This window comes from Nicotiana tabacum, chromosome 2, assembly GCF_000715075.1.
Source record: "Nicotiana tabacum cultivar K326 chromosome 2, ASM71507v2, whole genome shotgun sequence".
Taxonomy (NCBI): Eukaryota; Viridiplantae; Streptophyta; class Magnoliopsida; order Solanales; family Solanaceae; genus Nicotiana; species Nicotiana tabacum.
In genome coordinates, this window is record NC_134081.1 from 11,432,751 (window position 1) to 11,448,913 (window position 16,163).

Consider the following 16,163-nt stretch of genomic DNA (forward strand, 5'->3'; position numbering starts at 1 on the left):
TCTAATACTAATAATAACAAATTAGGACTTGTTTGGTACGAGAGATAAGAAATAATTAATTTTAAAATTATATTTGAGATGAGTTTATTCCATATTTAATTGGGATAAAATTATAGTATAACTAATATGATATTATTTATTCTGAAATTATGGTATTATTTTTATTCCTACAAAAAAAAAAAATAATTTAGGGATAACTAATCCCGTATAATTAATCAAACCCAACTGCCCCTTATGGTATAGTGAGTGCTCCCCATTACTTTCTTGAATCTCTTTTTCTCTCTCAAAGCTTGTAACTTTGTTCATTAGCCACTCTTCTTTACTTTCAGTGATTCAGTTCCCAATATTTTCTTTAGGGTTTTACTTCCTTTTTTTCGTTTGTTTCCTTGAGAATTGTTACATTTAATGGAAACTAGTAACAAGAGATCATTAGCTGAAGAGGATGATAATAATTGTACTAACAACATGAACAGCAGACTTGATCCTCCTCTTCCTCTTGTAAAGGTAACTTTTATCTTTCTCTTTTCTTGTTATATTTTGCTGTAAAACACTTACAAGGGATACTGGATATGGGTTTTGTTTGTCTGTTTCATATTTCTGCTTTTACCCATTTATTTCTTTGAGCTATGGCTTTTTTTTTTTCTGAGAAATTCTTTTGTTGGGTTTCTATATCTTAATTCATATCCTTTTTCTTGTTTGTATAACATTTTTGTGTTGGAATTTTGAATTCCCTTCTAAAAGAGATTTTTTTTCGCTTGGATATCACTCAATTTCCTCTTTTTCCAGGCTGAATTATGATTTTCTTGGATTGTTTTTCTTTTGCAAAATTTTGTTTGTATTCTTAAAAATATCTCCAAGGGCAAAATGATTTAAGTTATGTGCATTGATAATGTTATGCGCGATGCTTCATGCACTGGGCTGCCCTGTTTATTTTGCAATGACGGGGTAAACAACTTTGTACACTATCGGTGTATTTTGACCTTTTATAGAAGATTGATTCCCTTTTTCAAGATATCAATTAATGTTTGTATAGAGAATTACTTGTCTTCCTCTCGAGCCGAGGGTCATTCGGACTTCTCTACCTCCCCAGGGTAGGGGCAAGGTCCGTGTACACACTGCCCTCCCCAGACCCCACTTGTAGTATTTCACTTGGTTTATTATTGTTGTTGTTGTTGTATGGAGAATTGCTTGCAGTTGACTTTAAAGTTACATGATGTTGTAAATATTGTTTACACCATATGTTCATAGAACTTATACTCCAAAAGATTTTGGATGTTTAGGATTGTACAAGGAATTTCTGAGCTGGTTTTATTTGGTTCTTGATCACCTACTAGTTTGTATATTATTTTTGGCATGAATTGTTTATCTTTGCTTCAACATCATTCTTGGAGCTAATTCTTGTTACCAGTGCCGCATGCTGAATCTTTGTATCAGAGAAGTGTTTCAAGATTATATCTTTTGTTTTATTGCATTTTGGTACAGTTAATGTTTGTATGATGAGAGGCAAGAAATTGAGTAGTAACTCTTGTATTGTGGTTCTCATATCTTTTAGGTTGGTGAATCAAGTGAAATAGTACAGGAACTACAACTCTGCGAACGGCAAAGACAGCAAAATCTACTTCTGGAAGTACCAGAAAGAACCGTTGATGGACCAATAGAGGATTTCGTGAGAATAAATATGTTGTCCCCGTCGCCAACTCAAACTCCGAAAAGAGTGAATTTTTCCCCATTACCAAGCCCGAGCCATGTTAAAGTAAACGGATCTCCAGGTCCCTCGTTATCGAGGGCTAAATCGTCAATCAAATCTCTCCTCCCTAAATTAAGTTTCAAATTTCGGAATAGAACGACTGATATTGAAAAGGCTGCAATGTTAGCTCTTGGAGCCTCTTCGCAAACTCAGGATAGGACTTCGATTTTCAGGACTCTATCTGTTAAAAGGATTTTCACTCCAAAGATGAAAAGAACTTCATCGTTGCCTATAACTCCAATTGAACACTCTAATCCTGAATCAACACATGGTGGCTACGGAAATGCAGCACTCGATTCAGTTGTAAGTTCTTATCTTTGTTGCCCGTCTTCTTATATGTAAAATTCTCAGTGAGAGTATGTTACATTGGGTAATGAAAGATGAGTGTGCACCCAAGAGTGTGGCCTAGTGGTCAATGAAGTGGGTCTGAACCATGAGGTCTCAGGTTCAAATCCCAGCGGAGACAAAAACCACTAGGTGATTTTTTCCCATCTATCCAAACCATGATAGATAGAGTTACCTAGTACCTGTTGCTGGTGGGAGGTGGCAGGTATCCCGTGGAATTAGTCGAGGTGCGCATAAGCTGGCCCGGACACCACAATTATTAAAAAGAAAAAGAAAAAAGAAAGATGAGTGTAGTCAAAAGACAAGCATAATTATTGTTCTCCAATGACAGTACTCCAAAGTCTTAATTCATTTACCTAGAGTCCTAGATGTATATACTGATCATGGATCTTCTTATTGGTTTGTTGGCATAAATATAAAGGTTTTGTTAAATTAAGGTCTTTGTAATTTCACATAACCCTTCAAGATTTCTTTTGCTCTCTATTCACTCTGGACAATTCATTTTCTCTACTAAAATCTTATGAATTCACCATCTTCTAGAAAGCAGGAGCTAGACATCCCATACCCCGCTCACATTCAGTGCCAACACTAATCAAAGATGGGAGCATAAAACAGATGGATTACATAGGGAGCATCTATCGTGTAGTCCCCTCTACTCCTCACGTGCCAAGACATGATGCTTCATCATTAAATGCGACTTCAACTCTTAGCGCAGGTAATTTATGTCTATAATCATGTTTGATGCATTGTCGTATAATAAGGGCTTGGTTCTGCAAACCTGTGATTCTCTGTTAGTTACATCATTCGTGCTTTATTTTTTTGTCTGAAGCTATAATTCTAATAAGGAGCAGCTGCATACGAATATAATGGAGTGCTGTCTCAACTTATATTAGGAGGCCATACTAACTAGGATTTCATACTACAGATTGCGATTTATAAAATTTTGGCCGCTCGGTGATCATCTGCGTATAGGAATATGTACTCGCCAATTTCTGATAGACAGCAATTTTTGTGGATAAGAGTTGTTGGAAGTTGAGTTATAGCGTTTATAATCCATATAATCATTGTTTAAAATCTGGTAGCTGTAAGAAGCTGTACTTAACCTATATTTGGAGAAAGAATATTCTTTAAATCTAGATGACAGTATTCTTATGCAGCATTGCATTTACAGCTTGAACCTTCTATTCGACTCACCTAGGATAACTAACCTACACCTTTCTTAGTGTTATGGTTTCAGATGGAAATGCTAATATTGGTGAAGACATCACTCAAGAAGATGCTGTCTGCAGAATCTGCTTCATTGAACTTGGGGAGGGTTCGGAAACTCTGAAGATGGAATGTAGCTGTAAAGGTGAACTAGCCTTAGCTCATCAAGAATGTGCTATAAAATGGTTTAGCATAAAAGGCAACAAGATCTGTGATGTCTGCAATGAAGAGGTTCGGAACTTACCTGTCACTCTTTTGCGGATTCAAAGTACTAATCGTGGAGGAAATGGAGCTCAAGCTGAAGCTGGACGATACAGGTATACACATGAACTTGCCTTTCCCTTTCTTTTGTTGCTCTGTATCATTTCTTATGATGAAATTGTTTAAGTTGAATTACATCGTACCTGTAAAAAAAAGTTTTTAAGTTGAATTACATGGTATTTTACTTGAGCTGTGCAAACTGCTTACAGGGTTTGGCAAGATGTTCCTGTTCTTGTCATCGTCAGCATGCTCGCCTACTTTTGTTTTCTGGAGCAGCTTTTGGTAAGTAAAGATTATACAGTAATATATTATCCTACTCCAGAAAAGGGTCCTAAATAGTTTCTTGTTTACAGGTTACCAGAATGGGATCGGGCGCCATTGCTATATCTCTGCCCTTTTCATGCATATTGGGTCTCCTTGCTTCCATGACATCGACAACTATGGGTACATGAACTAAACTCCCTATGTTCACTAGCTTCTTTCAAATTTGACAGTGTTGGATTACAATAATATGGTAATATAACATACAAACTACATGCTTTACGTGTTCAGTAATAAGACGATATGCTTGGATTTATGCTGTCATTCAGTTTGGCTTGGTGGTTCTGTTTGCTCATGTTTTCTACTCAGTGGTGAGTAGTGCTTCAGCTCAAATAAACAAAAAACCTAACACATGGCCAACTGGAAAGAAAAAAGATTATGTAATTCTCTTGAATTGCCTTGGGCTCCACCTAATACTAAAAGCTTTTTATCTTTTGCTCGGAATTGTAGCTTCGAGTGCAAGCAGTTTTATCGATTCTTCTTGCCACCTTTGCGGGTTTTGGGGGTACAATGTGTGGGACTTCTGTCCTTCTTGAGCTTTTGAAATTGAAGAGGAGATGGAATTCGCATCGTGAATCTCAGGAAGGGGCGCGTCCAAATCAATCATCTGAAGTTAGTCCGACGCCCCACGTGGAAAGCCAAATGCATGGAGCTGAAGCTGGTACTTCTGGAGCTGCGCATGGAAGCTGAACGCGAGGAACACATAGTCTACTTATATTCAAGATTAAAACATTTTCCGTCTCGGGTAAGAAAATCATTGGAGTGTATAGCTAGCCGTTGCAAGTCACAACTGTAAAGTTTTGAGTTACACGGCTGGTTCATTGTTCCAGCAGATAGGAAGTGCTTCAAAGGGAAACTGAAATAATGTAAATATCAGAATGTAACCAAGATTGATTTTCTCCTTTCCTTTTTCTGTTAAAAAAATGTAATCTTGTATCTTTCCTGTTACTTTTTCTATTCAATTGCTTGGCACATCTTTGTTCACATGTTACAGTTTACTGGTATTTGTGGGAATCTCCCACACAATATAGGTGACTTGGATCCTAACTAGCCCTCTTCTCCTCCCCATGTAATAGAGTATTTAAAATATAATCTTTATTTTGATCATCAAGAAATCTCCGAAGGTCAGTAGTGCACGATTTGAAGCTCGATGGGTAATGGGTATGTCCTTTTACCTTTCTCCACTTAAATACTAGGCTTTTTATCTGCGACAGCCGACAAGGTTTGGACCTGTAACTTTGTCCTAACCCACAGATCGCAACCTGACATTTAAATGTCTTAGTTTGTTTTTCTATCAAGTCACAGTACGCCGTTGCCTGTTAACGCAAAGGTGTTATTCCTTTAAAAATCAAAATATAGTGAAAAGAAAAGGGCTCAATGACTATAATGAGAGCTTTCAGTTTTCACCATGTAGATTTATGGGCAAAGATCACGCGGAAACTATTTATATTCGATAGCCGCAAAAAAGTATAAAATTTGTATATTTTTTATATATAACATACAGAAATGCAAATATATACAGAAAAAAATACATTTTTTCGGAAATTATTTTGAAAGATACAGTGTCATTTTCCCCTAGAATATTTATCATATGTCAATTGGTTGGTTCTGCTGTATCATTATTAGTTTAAGACTGAAGAACCTGCAACCAAGTAGATTTGTTATATGTCAATTGGTTAGTACGGCCAACTGGCCAAGGTTTGAAATGCCACAACTTTGTAACTCAGAGTCAGAACTATAAATCACAAGTAATTCATAACAAAAAGCACAAATCTGCAACATTGCTTACTTTTACATCAAGTAAATATTATCTGCATGTTTGATGCTCCTTCCATTTGCACAAACTCAGACTTTCAAAAGTATAATTGAACTTCAGCAAAGTCACTTTTAGATCCAAGTTTCAAAAGTCTTTACAATGAATGATGAAAGAAACGATAAATCACTTTTGAAAGTTTAAACTTCTCTAAAAACAAAGATTTCTCACCAAAATCCAGTTCAACTTTTAGAAGATCAGGCTACATTAACCTCAGACTGTTACCATTTGTAGTTTCGCCCGACTAACTTACCTTGCACAAGAAAAATTCCATGTAAAAGTGCATTAATAAGCTTGTCAACCCCATAAAACCACAGCCAAAATGTTGGACAGGGCAAAACATGAGGTATTCCAATACAAATCAAATGTCAACCAGTAGTTTCTATGCAAAATTGGCTAAAAAAGAAAAGAGAAAAAAATGAAAAGAACAAAAGGGAAAAAAAGGAGGGGTTAGGGAGTTCTGGGAGGGTGCACATCTCAAAAGATGTCAGATAATTATTTCAGCCTATCAGTTTAAATATTCTCTTAACATTTCATACTTACACGCGAGGTGTGCACCCTTCTTCCAACCTCATCTTGCTCCCTGCAGCAAATTCATTGTTCCCTATACAATTGGTCAGTTAATCTCACCGCACAACCTCATATCATACGCTTATCAGCATCGAGCAAACGTAACTGAAGAGCAGTGAATGTCAGTATGTAAAAGACCTCCATTTACTGCGTTCTCCATTTTTGCACTCCAACATAATAATATTTATGTCATTACTTGTAATTTGAAGTAACAACCTTCCCCAATATCGATTGCTTCTCCTTCAGACTAGTACTCAATAAAGAATCCGAGTTGCTTGATGGGCTTTCACCAAAGCCTGGTCTCATCCAAATCTTAATGTGCCCCTCCCGACAGACAGTAAGGACTGATTCATGAGTAAATATTAAACTAGAGAGTGGTTCAGTATGAACGCGATGAGTAACCAGGGGTGATATTTTTGGAATATCTCGCATGCTTGGAGCAGGTTGCAAAGTACCAACGGGGCAAGCATTATCCCAATGTGACGATTGACTCCCGGTGCTGAAAGTTGGAGATCCACCAGGAGGACGGCGCATTGGTACTACAATTTCATCCATTTCAAGATCCCATAGAAGTAATTGTGTGTCCTGCAAAAATATATCAAGGTTGTAGACAGTCAAACTAGGAGATATCAAGTAGGTAAAACCTGCAAGAGATCGTAGAGCAATTAATAATAATATCTTTCATGATATTGGAAGTTTGACTTTTTGCAAATTGCTATGCACATGAAAGTAGGACTCAAACTCCAACATTGCTCTGACTGGTTTTCACCTACAGTAAAAAATAATTTGGAACCAGATTTTCATTCTGCTTCATCTTAACTGCTGAGTAATTCAAACCAAGTAGAACGTTGGCTATTTGCCAACTGATCTGGAAAACTTTTATCCATAACAGAAGTATGTTCAATTCATACTAGGCTCAACTATCGGATAAGCATGTTAAAGAAGAGAAAATCCTCCGCTTAGGAGGTTCCTTGTGGAGATTAGCTCCAACCCGCTACCAGCAAGGAAATACAAATTTCACGATACAAGTCAAAACATATTCTAAAAATATATAATTTTTACAAATATCCTCGAAATAACAAATTACGATTACAAGAAAATTATTTACAAATTTTTTGAAGATACATATAAAGATTAAAAAGATAGATAAACATGTTAGTACCAATGTAAGTAATACGATTAAAGATGGAGAGATTTGAGGAAGTAAGTAGTACAAAAACTACATATCACAAATGAAATGCACCGGTAAAGATGCTGGATATTTGGATTTCACCCCAAAACTACAAAGTAATGTTTGGTTAAGAAGGAAAAAAAGAAGATAAGTTTTGATTTCATTTCCTTTGTTGAGCAAGAGAAGAATATAAGCTTCAACTCGGATAAAGTGTTCATCTTGAATAGGCACATAAGATCCTAGTTTTAATAGTAATTCAAACAGTAATATTGCTTCATGAGACGTGGGTTCGACTCCCGGTGGGACCTCATCTTAAATTTATTTTTCCTATCCCAAAAAAAAAAATAGTTTTAGTGCTTCATTTGAACAATACCTGACCAACAGAACCAAATCGGTAGACAACATTTTCATCCGTGCCATCTGAATTTGGTGCTGTCCAATATGAATCAAAAGCCACTCCGCTTACCTATGGACACGAATCAAGACAATAAGGAAGACTTGAATATCACAGAGAAGAAAAGGTAAATCATACTAATCTGCTACAAACTCACCCAAGAGTTGTGTCCCTCACCCCATGCAACTACTTTACGTTCCTCCACGCTCCAAACCTGAACTAGGTCATCTTCTCCACCAGTTAAAATGTATTTCCCGTCCATACTGTCAGTACATGCACTCTCAGTAAAATGTTTCTCTACTCAAAACATTGATAACAACATATTTGGAGGGAAAAAAGAAAATGTATACTAAGGGGAAGGATCCTAAGTTTAAATGAGAAGGCAAAAGCAACTTCAAGACACAGATATACCTTGTATCTAAAACACCACACGCACTCACCTCCAAGCACAACATAATAGAGCACCATAGTAGCTTTTCCCACCACATATAAGCTGTTCGTTTTTGTAGTCAAATACTCGCAGATAACCTGTATTTAATTAGCCATTATCAGCCGAGTTAACAATGAAAAGGACAAAAATAAAGATCCAGAAGTCATTAGATGAAGAAAATACCATCCCTCCCAACAGTTGCAATATATGCCCCATCATTTGAGATAGCAACGCTATTGATTGAACCTTGACATATATGCCATCTAGCTATAGGATTCTGCACAAGGAAATTAAAGAAAGAACTATAAAGTCAAATGATAAAAGGTGAAAGGAATAACTTAAATTGCTACTCACAGACTGCAGATCGGAATAGTCAAATATTCTACTGCAGCAGAGGTCAATGTAGCCAAAAGTTGTTATCTATCGTCTCATAATGTAGTGTGTCGTTTTGTGAATACAACGCTTGGATAGATTGTGTCGTTTGATATGGTTGAATAACATCTTTATTGTTTGGTTTAGGTATATTATATTGTAAAATAACTGAAAGTTTACCAAAATGATCTTAATTGCTGTAAATATTAGATTTATCAACAATTACTCATAAAATATTTTATGTAACAACCGATTTGATGTGTTTCCATCGTTACCTTATTTTATTTTACCATTCTATCCTTAATTATTATTCAATAATTATATTTTACCTTTTACACTTTTTTATTAACTCTATCATATAATCTATTTTTCTTCGTGGTTTTGCAGCTGTCTTTTCCTACGTCAGTAGCATTGTCCAATTTGAGACCATAGGTTACTGTGAAATCATTGTGTACTTGTGTCATGATTTATTTTCTTTTTACTTCGTGTGATGATACTTATCAATGTTTATTAGTTTTGTCTTTTTATGAATCCATGTGGTAACTTTTATCTGCTAAAAGAAAGCAAATATGAAGGTCTTACTCTATATGATAGTATGAACTGATTTTATATATATATATATATATATATATATATATATATATATATATATATATATATACGGGTAGACTTATGGAACTAGAAAATTGAGGAAACAAGCTCAAATTTACTATTGGCTGCTGAGCAACTCGCTCAAATGAAGATTTTATGGAAAATGTTTCCAGAAAATGTTACATTATGCATTTTATGTTATGAATTATATGAATGAATGCTGTTATTAAACATTATTTATGTTCCAAATAAAAGTTGTGTATTTATTATTGTTGTTTATATTATTATCTTGTCTTTGTTTAATTTCATTAGGAGTTGGATGAATTTAATAACGTAATATGTCTACAAAGCATAATTGGTGATAAATTAGGGAAAGAAGCTGTCTTAAATTAATTTATGAGTAATTCTTCGTAAATCTAATATTTATAGCAGTTAAAGGCATTTTCGTAAACCCATCAGTTGTTGTACAATATGTTACAATCAAACCAAACAACAAAGATCTTACTAAACCACATCCAAACGATACAATCCATCCAAATGTTGTACTCATAGAACAATACAGTAAAATACAATACAATATGATACACTATAAAATGATGGATAACAACCATCCAAAGAAGTTGTAAACCTCATCAATGAAAGATTGTATTTGCTTAGAATAGGCTCAAAAGAAGTAATGAAGCTACTAGTAAGGAGTCAATGTGCCTATGCCTTGAGAAAGAGGTAATTGGCTCATGATTAAATATCACAGGACCAACATCATCTAATTTGCCATATTTGCTGGCTCTATAAACTGCTTTGCAACATCATCTAATTTGACATGATCGATGACAACAAAGGGGATTCTCGCGTTACGTCCCTCTTTACCTAATCAAAGATGTAAATTCTAAGAATCGAGGATACGACTCCTAGTACGGATTCAAAAAAATAAAAAAATAAAAAAATAAAAAAATCTCTAAATTATCAGAAATTTTGTGGAATATTTATGTATAGCTTGTAAGGTGCAGATTTCTTTTTTATTCTCAAGTTGTAGAAAAGTAAAGGATTAATTTTCTAGATAAAATATGCTATTTTCTTCAAATTTACCCTAGTTGCAGTTCTGATTTTGGGAATCAAATTGTATCCAAAATTGTCAAAGTACCTAAAATTGTTTGACCAAATCCGATACGGTTCCCTTACCCACACCCATACTAGTATCGTGTCGACACGGGTGCAGCACCTAAACTACCGTGTCGGAGCAACTTAATATGCATGTGCTTTTTGATAATTATTCTAATTAAAAGGATTTGAAAGGAACCTTTAAAAAAAGGCAATAAAATATTACTAGTAAAGTGTGACAACCATTAGATATATGAGCTAAATGTAGGTATTATCAGATTGCACAAGATTCTTTTACAAGATTAGAAATGATCATACTAGACTGAGAGAGTGCAAGGAACACACAATAAAGGGTAAAATGAGAGATAACTTGAGATGGTTTAGTCATGTCCTAAATAGACCACTATTCGTTTATTTTTTGATAAAAGATGAATAAAGTGATGTAAAATACATGAATGGAAGTTATCTTGGTATACCTACAACCTTACCAAAGCAATTCTTATTTATCCAAAAACATGACGAAATGGAAAAAAGTGATCCATATAGGCTATAGCAACTAGCTGAGATTTAAGGCTTCATTATTGTGTTATACTTGCATCAAGTATACTGTAGTGTCTTTTTATTCTTATTCTGCTAAAGACTTGTACATCCGCATAGGGTTAAGTGTGAGATTTAGAGAACCTCTAATATGCTTTACAAGTCAAATTATTTAGTATAAAAATTAAACGAACCAAAATACCATGGTATGGAACACAAATCCATACAGATTACCCCAAATAATTCGAGATTGAGAGGTGAGGTTGATCTCTCGATGTAAAAAGATAAACAACGAAATTGACAATTGTTGGAGACAACAAATTACTGCAGAAAAATACTATGTCCATAAGCACAATACCTTACTATAGCGTGCATGGGAAACAGACAATTGAGTTTGATCCTTGATGACTGGAAATGAAGGATCAGCAGAACCATCTTTGCTCTGCGAAACAAAAACAAATTGCACACTGGTCTAACAGAAGTTGGAAATATGAAAATCATTAACATCGGAAATTAGTAAGACACCATATTTACCTTATCGTAGACATAAAAGTTTCCATCCGCATGAGAAACAACAAAAGTGCCATCACTGTTAGGCACCCATGCGACACTAGTACAACGACTGGTGTTGGAGGCAAAGGAAATTGTTAAATTGGCAAATAAATCATTCTCTTCTTGGTATAAACCTTTTTGTTTTATATGTAACTATCACACTTACAGAGTTACAGTACTAGCATGGCCAGACATTGCAGGAAACTAATTGTAAAATATTCAACAAGTAATGAACACAACAAACACTAAATGAAGTATGGATCTTTTGTGAAAAGGGAGGGGTAGCCTAGTGGTAATTGGTAAAAAGCCTCGAATTCTAATAATAAGGTTGGGGGTTTAAGCCACCAAAGGGGCAAAGTGAGAAAGGCCCATTGTATGCCTCCTGGGTAGGGGTTTTGAGTGGTGGAGTCTACAATGTCAAAAAGTATTAAATATCTTCTTAAAGAATCCTTGATGAAGGATGCATTGAAAAAGGCATGCGTGGAACATAAATGTTTGTATGCTATAACAGTATTTCCCATGTCACCAAATTATCACTACAAGTTGTCCTCAATTAACCAGCATGAAATAATATTTTGAACTACTAGTGCAGCTACTGTAACAATTATTATCTTCATTTAATTTTCTCTTTTGACCAAGGAAGAGTTGATGGAAGGAGCTGAAGATTTTTTGTTGTTCCTAGATTTCCTTTGTCTAAATGATGGTGCCTTCAAGATCTTACCTCTCTTCTTTTTCTTTGTTCCTTATATCTTATTTAGTTGTTTCTATCTTCTCCTTTTTTTGGGTATCTTCAATCTCCTTAATGCTCTTTCTTATATATATAGTGCCTCTTATTTATTCAAAAAGAAAAGCTTACTTGTCAACTTCAATAACTTCTTGATTACGTGACGGTTGTGAAAAACTGAAAAATAAATCTAATCATATTTTTGTTGTCATCCTTACACTTCATAGACTAATCTACTTATCTTCCATCAACCCAGGGGAGGGGCGAGTTTGTACATAGGAGGTGTCAAAGTATCTCTAATGGTCCATAAAAGACGACCTATAATTAATGATAGAAGTACATTTATAAGCTAATGGAATATTCTTTTAAGGTTACTGACTGTTTTTTTACAATGTTACTTTGAAATATGAGATGGAGTGCCTTAAAGAATATTCAGTAATCATAAACGCCATTTAATAAATGTATTGCAAAAGCAGCATATTTTCTGGATGTCTCAACTATGATTACCAATTTAAATCTAACTTATGACCCCCATAAATGGGAAATAACCAGCTCAATGGCACTTAATTCAAATGATGCTATTATGCCAATCAGCAAATGCGGCTTCCATTTATAGAGAGTCAGCAAGATTAGTTAAAGAGAACACAAGATTCCACCTTTATCAAAAGAGAAAGCTATCTACTATAAAGAAAATTTTAGGGAACACACAAGTTGTATTAGCCATCAAAAAACATATATGACGCTTGTCTGACTAAATATTCATCTATTTCAAACTCAATAAAAAAGATGTCAAGGAAGCCTAGGTGTATAAACATTATTCCCCAAAGACAAGATAAAGACAAGAATTGAAGGGTTTGATTTGAGAGCCTTGCCTGTTGTTAACAGCACCGTCCTTGTTGTAATGTTGTACCCCAATAAGCTTCTTCCCAACATCTTGTAGTTGTTGCCGTAAGGATACTGAATAAACTGCAAGTGTGACAACAGACATTGTGGTTCAAAAGAGAATCCTACTAGAAGCTGTAAACTATATGTCACATAGACTGATACATGGAAATTTACCATCTCCAGAATTTAAACCAATGAGCAGGTCATGTCCTTCCTTTGCATCCGGATCAAATGCATGGCAAACGGGGTTTGAATTGCTGAAATGTATAGACTTTACAGGATCCTGTACTGGACAGTAATACTCTCATAATCTGTATCACGAAATCTATCATCTCAGAAAGCAAAATATGTTGACGAGCATACCTTATCTCGAGAATTCAAGTCACTGATAAAAATTGCATCACCAACATTGAACACTAAATAGGTTCCTTTGCCATCAAAATTCGAATTGCCAACAGAATTACTTGAACTTGACACCCCAAATGATCCAACCCTACCACTCATGCCACTAATAGACTTACTTCCACCATTTCCTCCAACAAAACTAAGTGTTTTACTACCATTTCCACCTAAGAACCTTGCTGCAGCTGACCTAACACCACTGCTCACTCCAAAACTTGATGATGATTGGGGCTGCGCCTGCATCGGCTTATCCTTGAGATGAGCAAGGGTTACCTGAAAATAAAAGTTATTTTACATTTTATCTCATTAGTGGATCCTTGATTTCGTGTAAACAGACAGAAAATGGATTTTCGACCCGGAGTTAAAAGGTAGATGAGACCAAAACAAATTTACTGTAAAACTCAATTATTCAAACCCCCGGGAACGTATCTTGAACTTGAAATTAACCTTCTTTTTTTTTTGGAAAAGGACTATGTCGGCATATCAGCCTTGACTAATCCACAGTGTAACCTGCTACACGCACAAATACAGGTGCCAAGTAAACCTAAAGTAACCTTTTTTTCCCCTTTTTTGGAAAAGGATGGTGTAGAGGTGTAGAACCTTCAATATTTGATATTTACCATATTAGCTAAACCCCTTCTATACTCAGCTTCAAACATGGATATTACCAAGTGAGTCAACCCTAAAATCCAATCTTTACCATCACACCAAAAAAAGGCAGTATGGTGCACAAAGCATCCCGCGTTCATGCAGGCAGGGTCCAAGAAAGGGCCGCACCACAAGGGGGTGCGATGTAGGCAGCTTATCCAGATGTAAGTATATAGGTTACGGCTCGAACTCGTAACATATAGTTCACACGGAGACAACTTTACCGTTGCTCCAAGGCTCCCCTTCAATATTCAGCTCAAAACATGGATATTATCAAGTGGGTCATGCCAAAATCCAATCTTGACCATCTTACAAACCACTAAAGTTGAAATTAACCATATTAGCCAAACCCCTTCTATACTCAGCTCAAAACATGGATATTACCAAGTGGGTCATGCCCAAAATCCAATCTTGACCATCATGACCAAAATCCAATCTTGACCATCTTACAAACCACTAAAGTTGAAACTAACCATATTAGCCAAACCCCTTCCATTCTAAGCTCAAAACATGGATATTACCAAGTGGGTCATGCTCAAAATCCAGTCTTTAGCATCTTACAAAACATAACATTGAAATTAACATCAATAGCCACAATCAAGAATTTAAAAAAAAAAAAAACACAAAAGCATAAGAGCTAATAGTTATACCTGAGTAACAGTCTTGCCATGAGCATAATGAAGAAGGCCAGCAGGGTGTGTCTTTTCATACTGAAGCTTGTACCTTCCTTCTGGGGTCTTAAAATAAGTCTTCAAACCAGGTGATTGTCCTGCGTTGTTATTGTTCCCCGATGCAGACGACATTGTATTATTATTATTATTATTATTACTACTACTAACCCCAGAATTCATCATTCTTGCAAATTCTTAACCAATCCAAAAAAATAAACTTTTGCTCTTTCTTATCTACAATTCAACATATGTGGTTTGTACAAGTAATAATGAGATCATTTAAGCAATTGGTTTTTTTTTTGTTATAACAGTATTGTTGGGTGTGAATTGCTTCTCTAGATCAAAGTGTGTAGAGTGATGAAGTTTTGGGAAAGGTGAGATTGACTTTTTTGGGGATGGATGGATATATAAGGTTGAGACAGAGTTTTGTGTTGCAGCTAATTCTTCTTCTTCTTCTTTGCCCCGTTCTTCTGCTGCGGCTACTACTTTTTTCTTTTAATATTTCTGTCTGTTTGAGAGTTTTGAGGGTGTTGAGATTCACTAGGAATGTGTTAGTGTCTAATTTGGGCTCTTGGCCTTAGGAAGGTAAAGACTTATCATATTACAACTTGTTTGGATCATTTTATAATGTATCCTTTTGTTTAACGTGTACAGTATTTAAACAGATTATGTTACCTGATATTATTTTATGATGTCATCTATCAAAAATATAAATAAAAAATAAACTTATAATATTACAATAACAAAAAGTAAGGTACGCAATATAATTATTTTTTAAAAATAAGGATAAGATAAAAGGAAAAAATAAAATAACAACGTAACTACACTCGATCGTTAGATAAAGTGGCTTTTTTCATTGTTACGCACCAATAAATTTAACGATGCGATATAATAAAATTCAAGTAACAATCAAAATAAATTTGTATTTAAAGTAACAATATTATACAATACAATGTATAAGAACTATTCAAACAAGTTGTAAGTCTATACTAATCTAATGAATACATGACACATATGCATATATTATTATAATAAAAGTATAGTTAACTAAAATATATCGTTGTTTTAATTTATTATTTTTAATTATAATAATTAAATAATTTAATATGAATATAGAATACAAATAAATTTCCTTTAGAAACTTGCAAAGCAAATAGTGATAAAAATCTGCAGTCAGGGGACAGAATTTGCCCCACTAAACCAGGATTATTTGCACTATATAATTTGACCAGACTTTAAATTCTGTCACAATAATCAAATGCCTAAATTTTGCTTCAAAAGTAGTTGAGTGTATTGTAATGATCCGACCGGTCGTTTTGAGTATTATAACAATGTTCTCCTATTTACTGTTCAAGTTATGCTTTACAGTTGTTTTATGACTTACCGGGTTAGTTGATTCAGGTCCGGAAGAATTTCAGAGTGTAA

General features: G+C 34.9%; 2 protein-coding genes across 3 annotated transcripts; one reads left to right on the forward strand and one right to left on the reverse strand.

Annotated features, from left to right (window-relative positions):
- The first annotated feature begins 227 nt into the window (after nucleotides 1-227).
- Nucleotides 228-4,864, forward strand: LOC107778310 (uncharacterized). 2 transcript variants are annotated; one of them, XM_016598536.2, is made up of 8 exons: nucleotides 228-504; nucleotides 1,553-2,050; nucleotides 2,633-2,807; nucleotides 3,330-3,615; nucleotides 3,769-3,841; nucleotides 3,913-4,003; nucleotides 4,112-4,191; nucleotides 4,331-4,864. In XM_016598536.2, the coding sequence occupies exons 1-8, from the start codon at nucleotides 406-408 to the stop codon at nucleotides 4,568-4,570; spliced, it is 1,542 nt and encodes a 513-aa protein (XP_016454022.1). In that variant the 5' UTR covers nucleotides 228-405; the 3' UTR covers nucleotides 4,571-4,864. The 2 variants fall into 2 exon arrangements, with proteins under 2 accessions (XP_016454022.1, XP_016454023.1); XM_016598537.2 differs by lacking the exon at nucleotides 4,112-4,191 and having other exon boundaries at nucleotides 4,331-4,554.
- A 1,100-nt stretch (nucleotides 4,865-5,964) lies between these two features.
- On the reverse strand, nucleotides 5,965-15,336 carry LOC107778309 (uncharacterized). The gene is made up of 11 exons (XM_016598535.2): nucleotides 14,718-15,336; nucleotides 13,381-13,692; nucleotides 13,192-13,300; nucleotides 13,005-13,098; nucleotides 11,391-11,478; nucleotides 11,215-11,298; nucleotides 8,442-8,535; nucleotides 8,269-8,356; nucleotides 7,986-8,091; nucleotides 7,808-7,900; nucleotides 5,965-6,848 (listed from the first exon to the last, which is right to left on the reverse strand). Exons 1-11 carry the CDS (start codon nucleotides 14,919-14,921, stop codon nucleotides 6,456-6,458), a joined length of 1,665 nt encoding a protein of 554 aa, XP_016454021.2. The 5' UTR covers nucleotides 14,922-15,336; the 3' UTR covers nucleotides 5,965-6,455.
- Between the last annotated feature and the right edge of the window lie 827 nt (nucleotides 15,337-16,163).

Excerpts from the sequence above, each read along its gene's own strand:
- LOC107778310 (XM_016598536.2), top strand. The coding sequence starts at position 406 with ATGGAAACTAGTAACAAGAGATCATTAGCTGAAGAGGATGATAATAAT. Across the intron at positions 2,808-3,329 it reads GACTTCAACTCTTAGCGCAG|ATGGAAATGCTAATATTGGT; the intron begins GTAATTTATGTC and ends TTATGGTTTCAG. Across the intron at positions 4,004-4,111 it reads CATGACATCGACAACTATGG|TAATAAGACGATATGCTTGG; the intron begins GTACATGAACTA and ends TTACGTGTTCAG.
- LOC107778309 (XM_016598535.2), bottom strand. The coding sequence starts at position 14,921 with ATGATGAATTCTGGGGTTAGTAGTAGTAATAATAATAATAATAATAAT. Across the intron at positions 13,099-13,191 it reads TGGTTTAAATTCTGGAGATG|TTTATTCAGTATCCTTACGG; the intron begins GTAAATTTCCAT and ends TCACACTTGCAG. Across the intron at positions 11,479-13,004 it reads GACGGTGCTGTTAACAACAG|TCGTTGTACTAGTGTCGCAT; the intron begins GCAAGGCTCTCA and ends CTCCAACACCAG.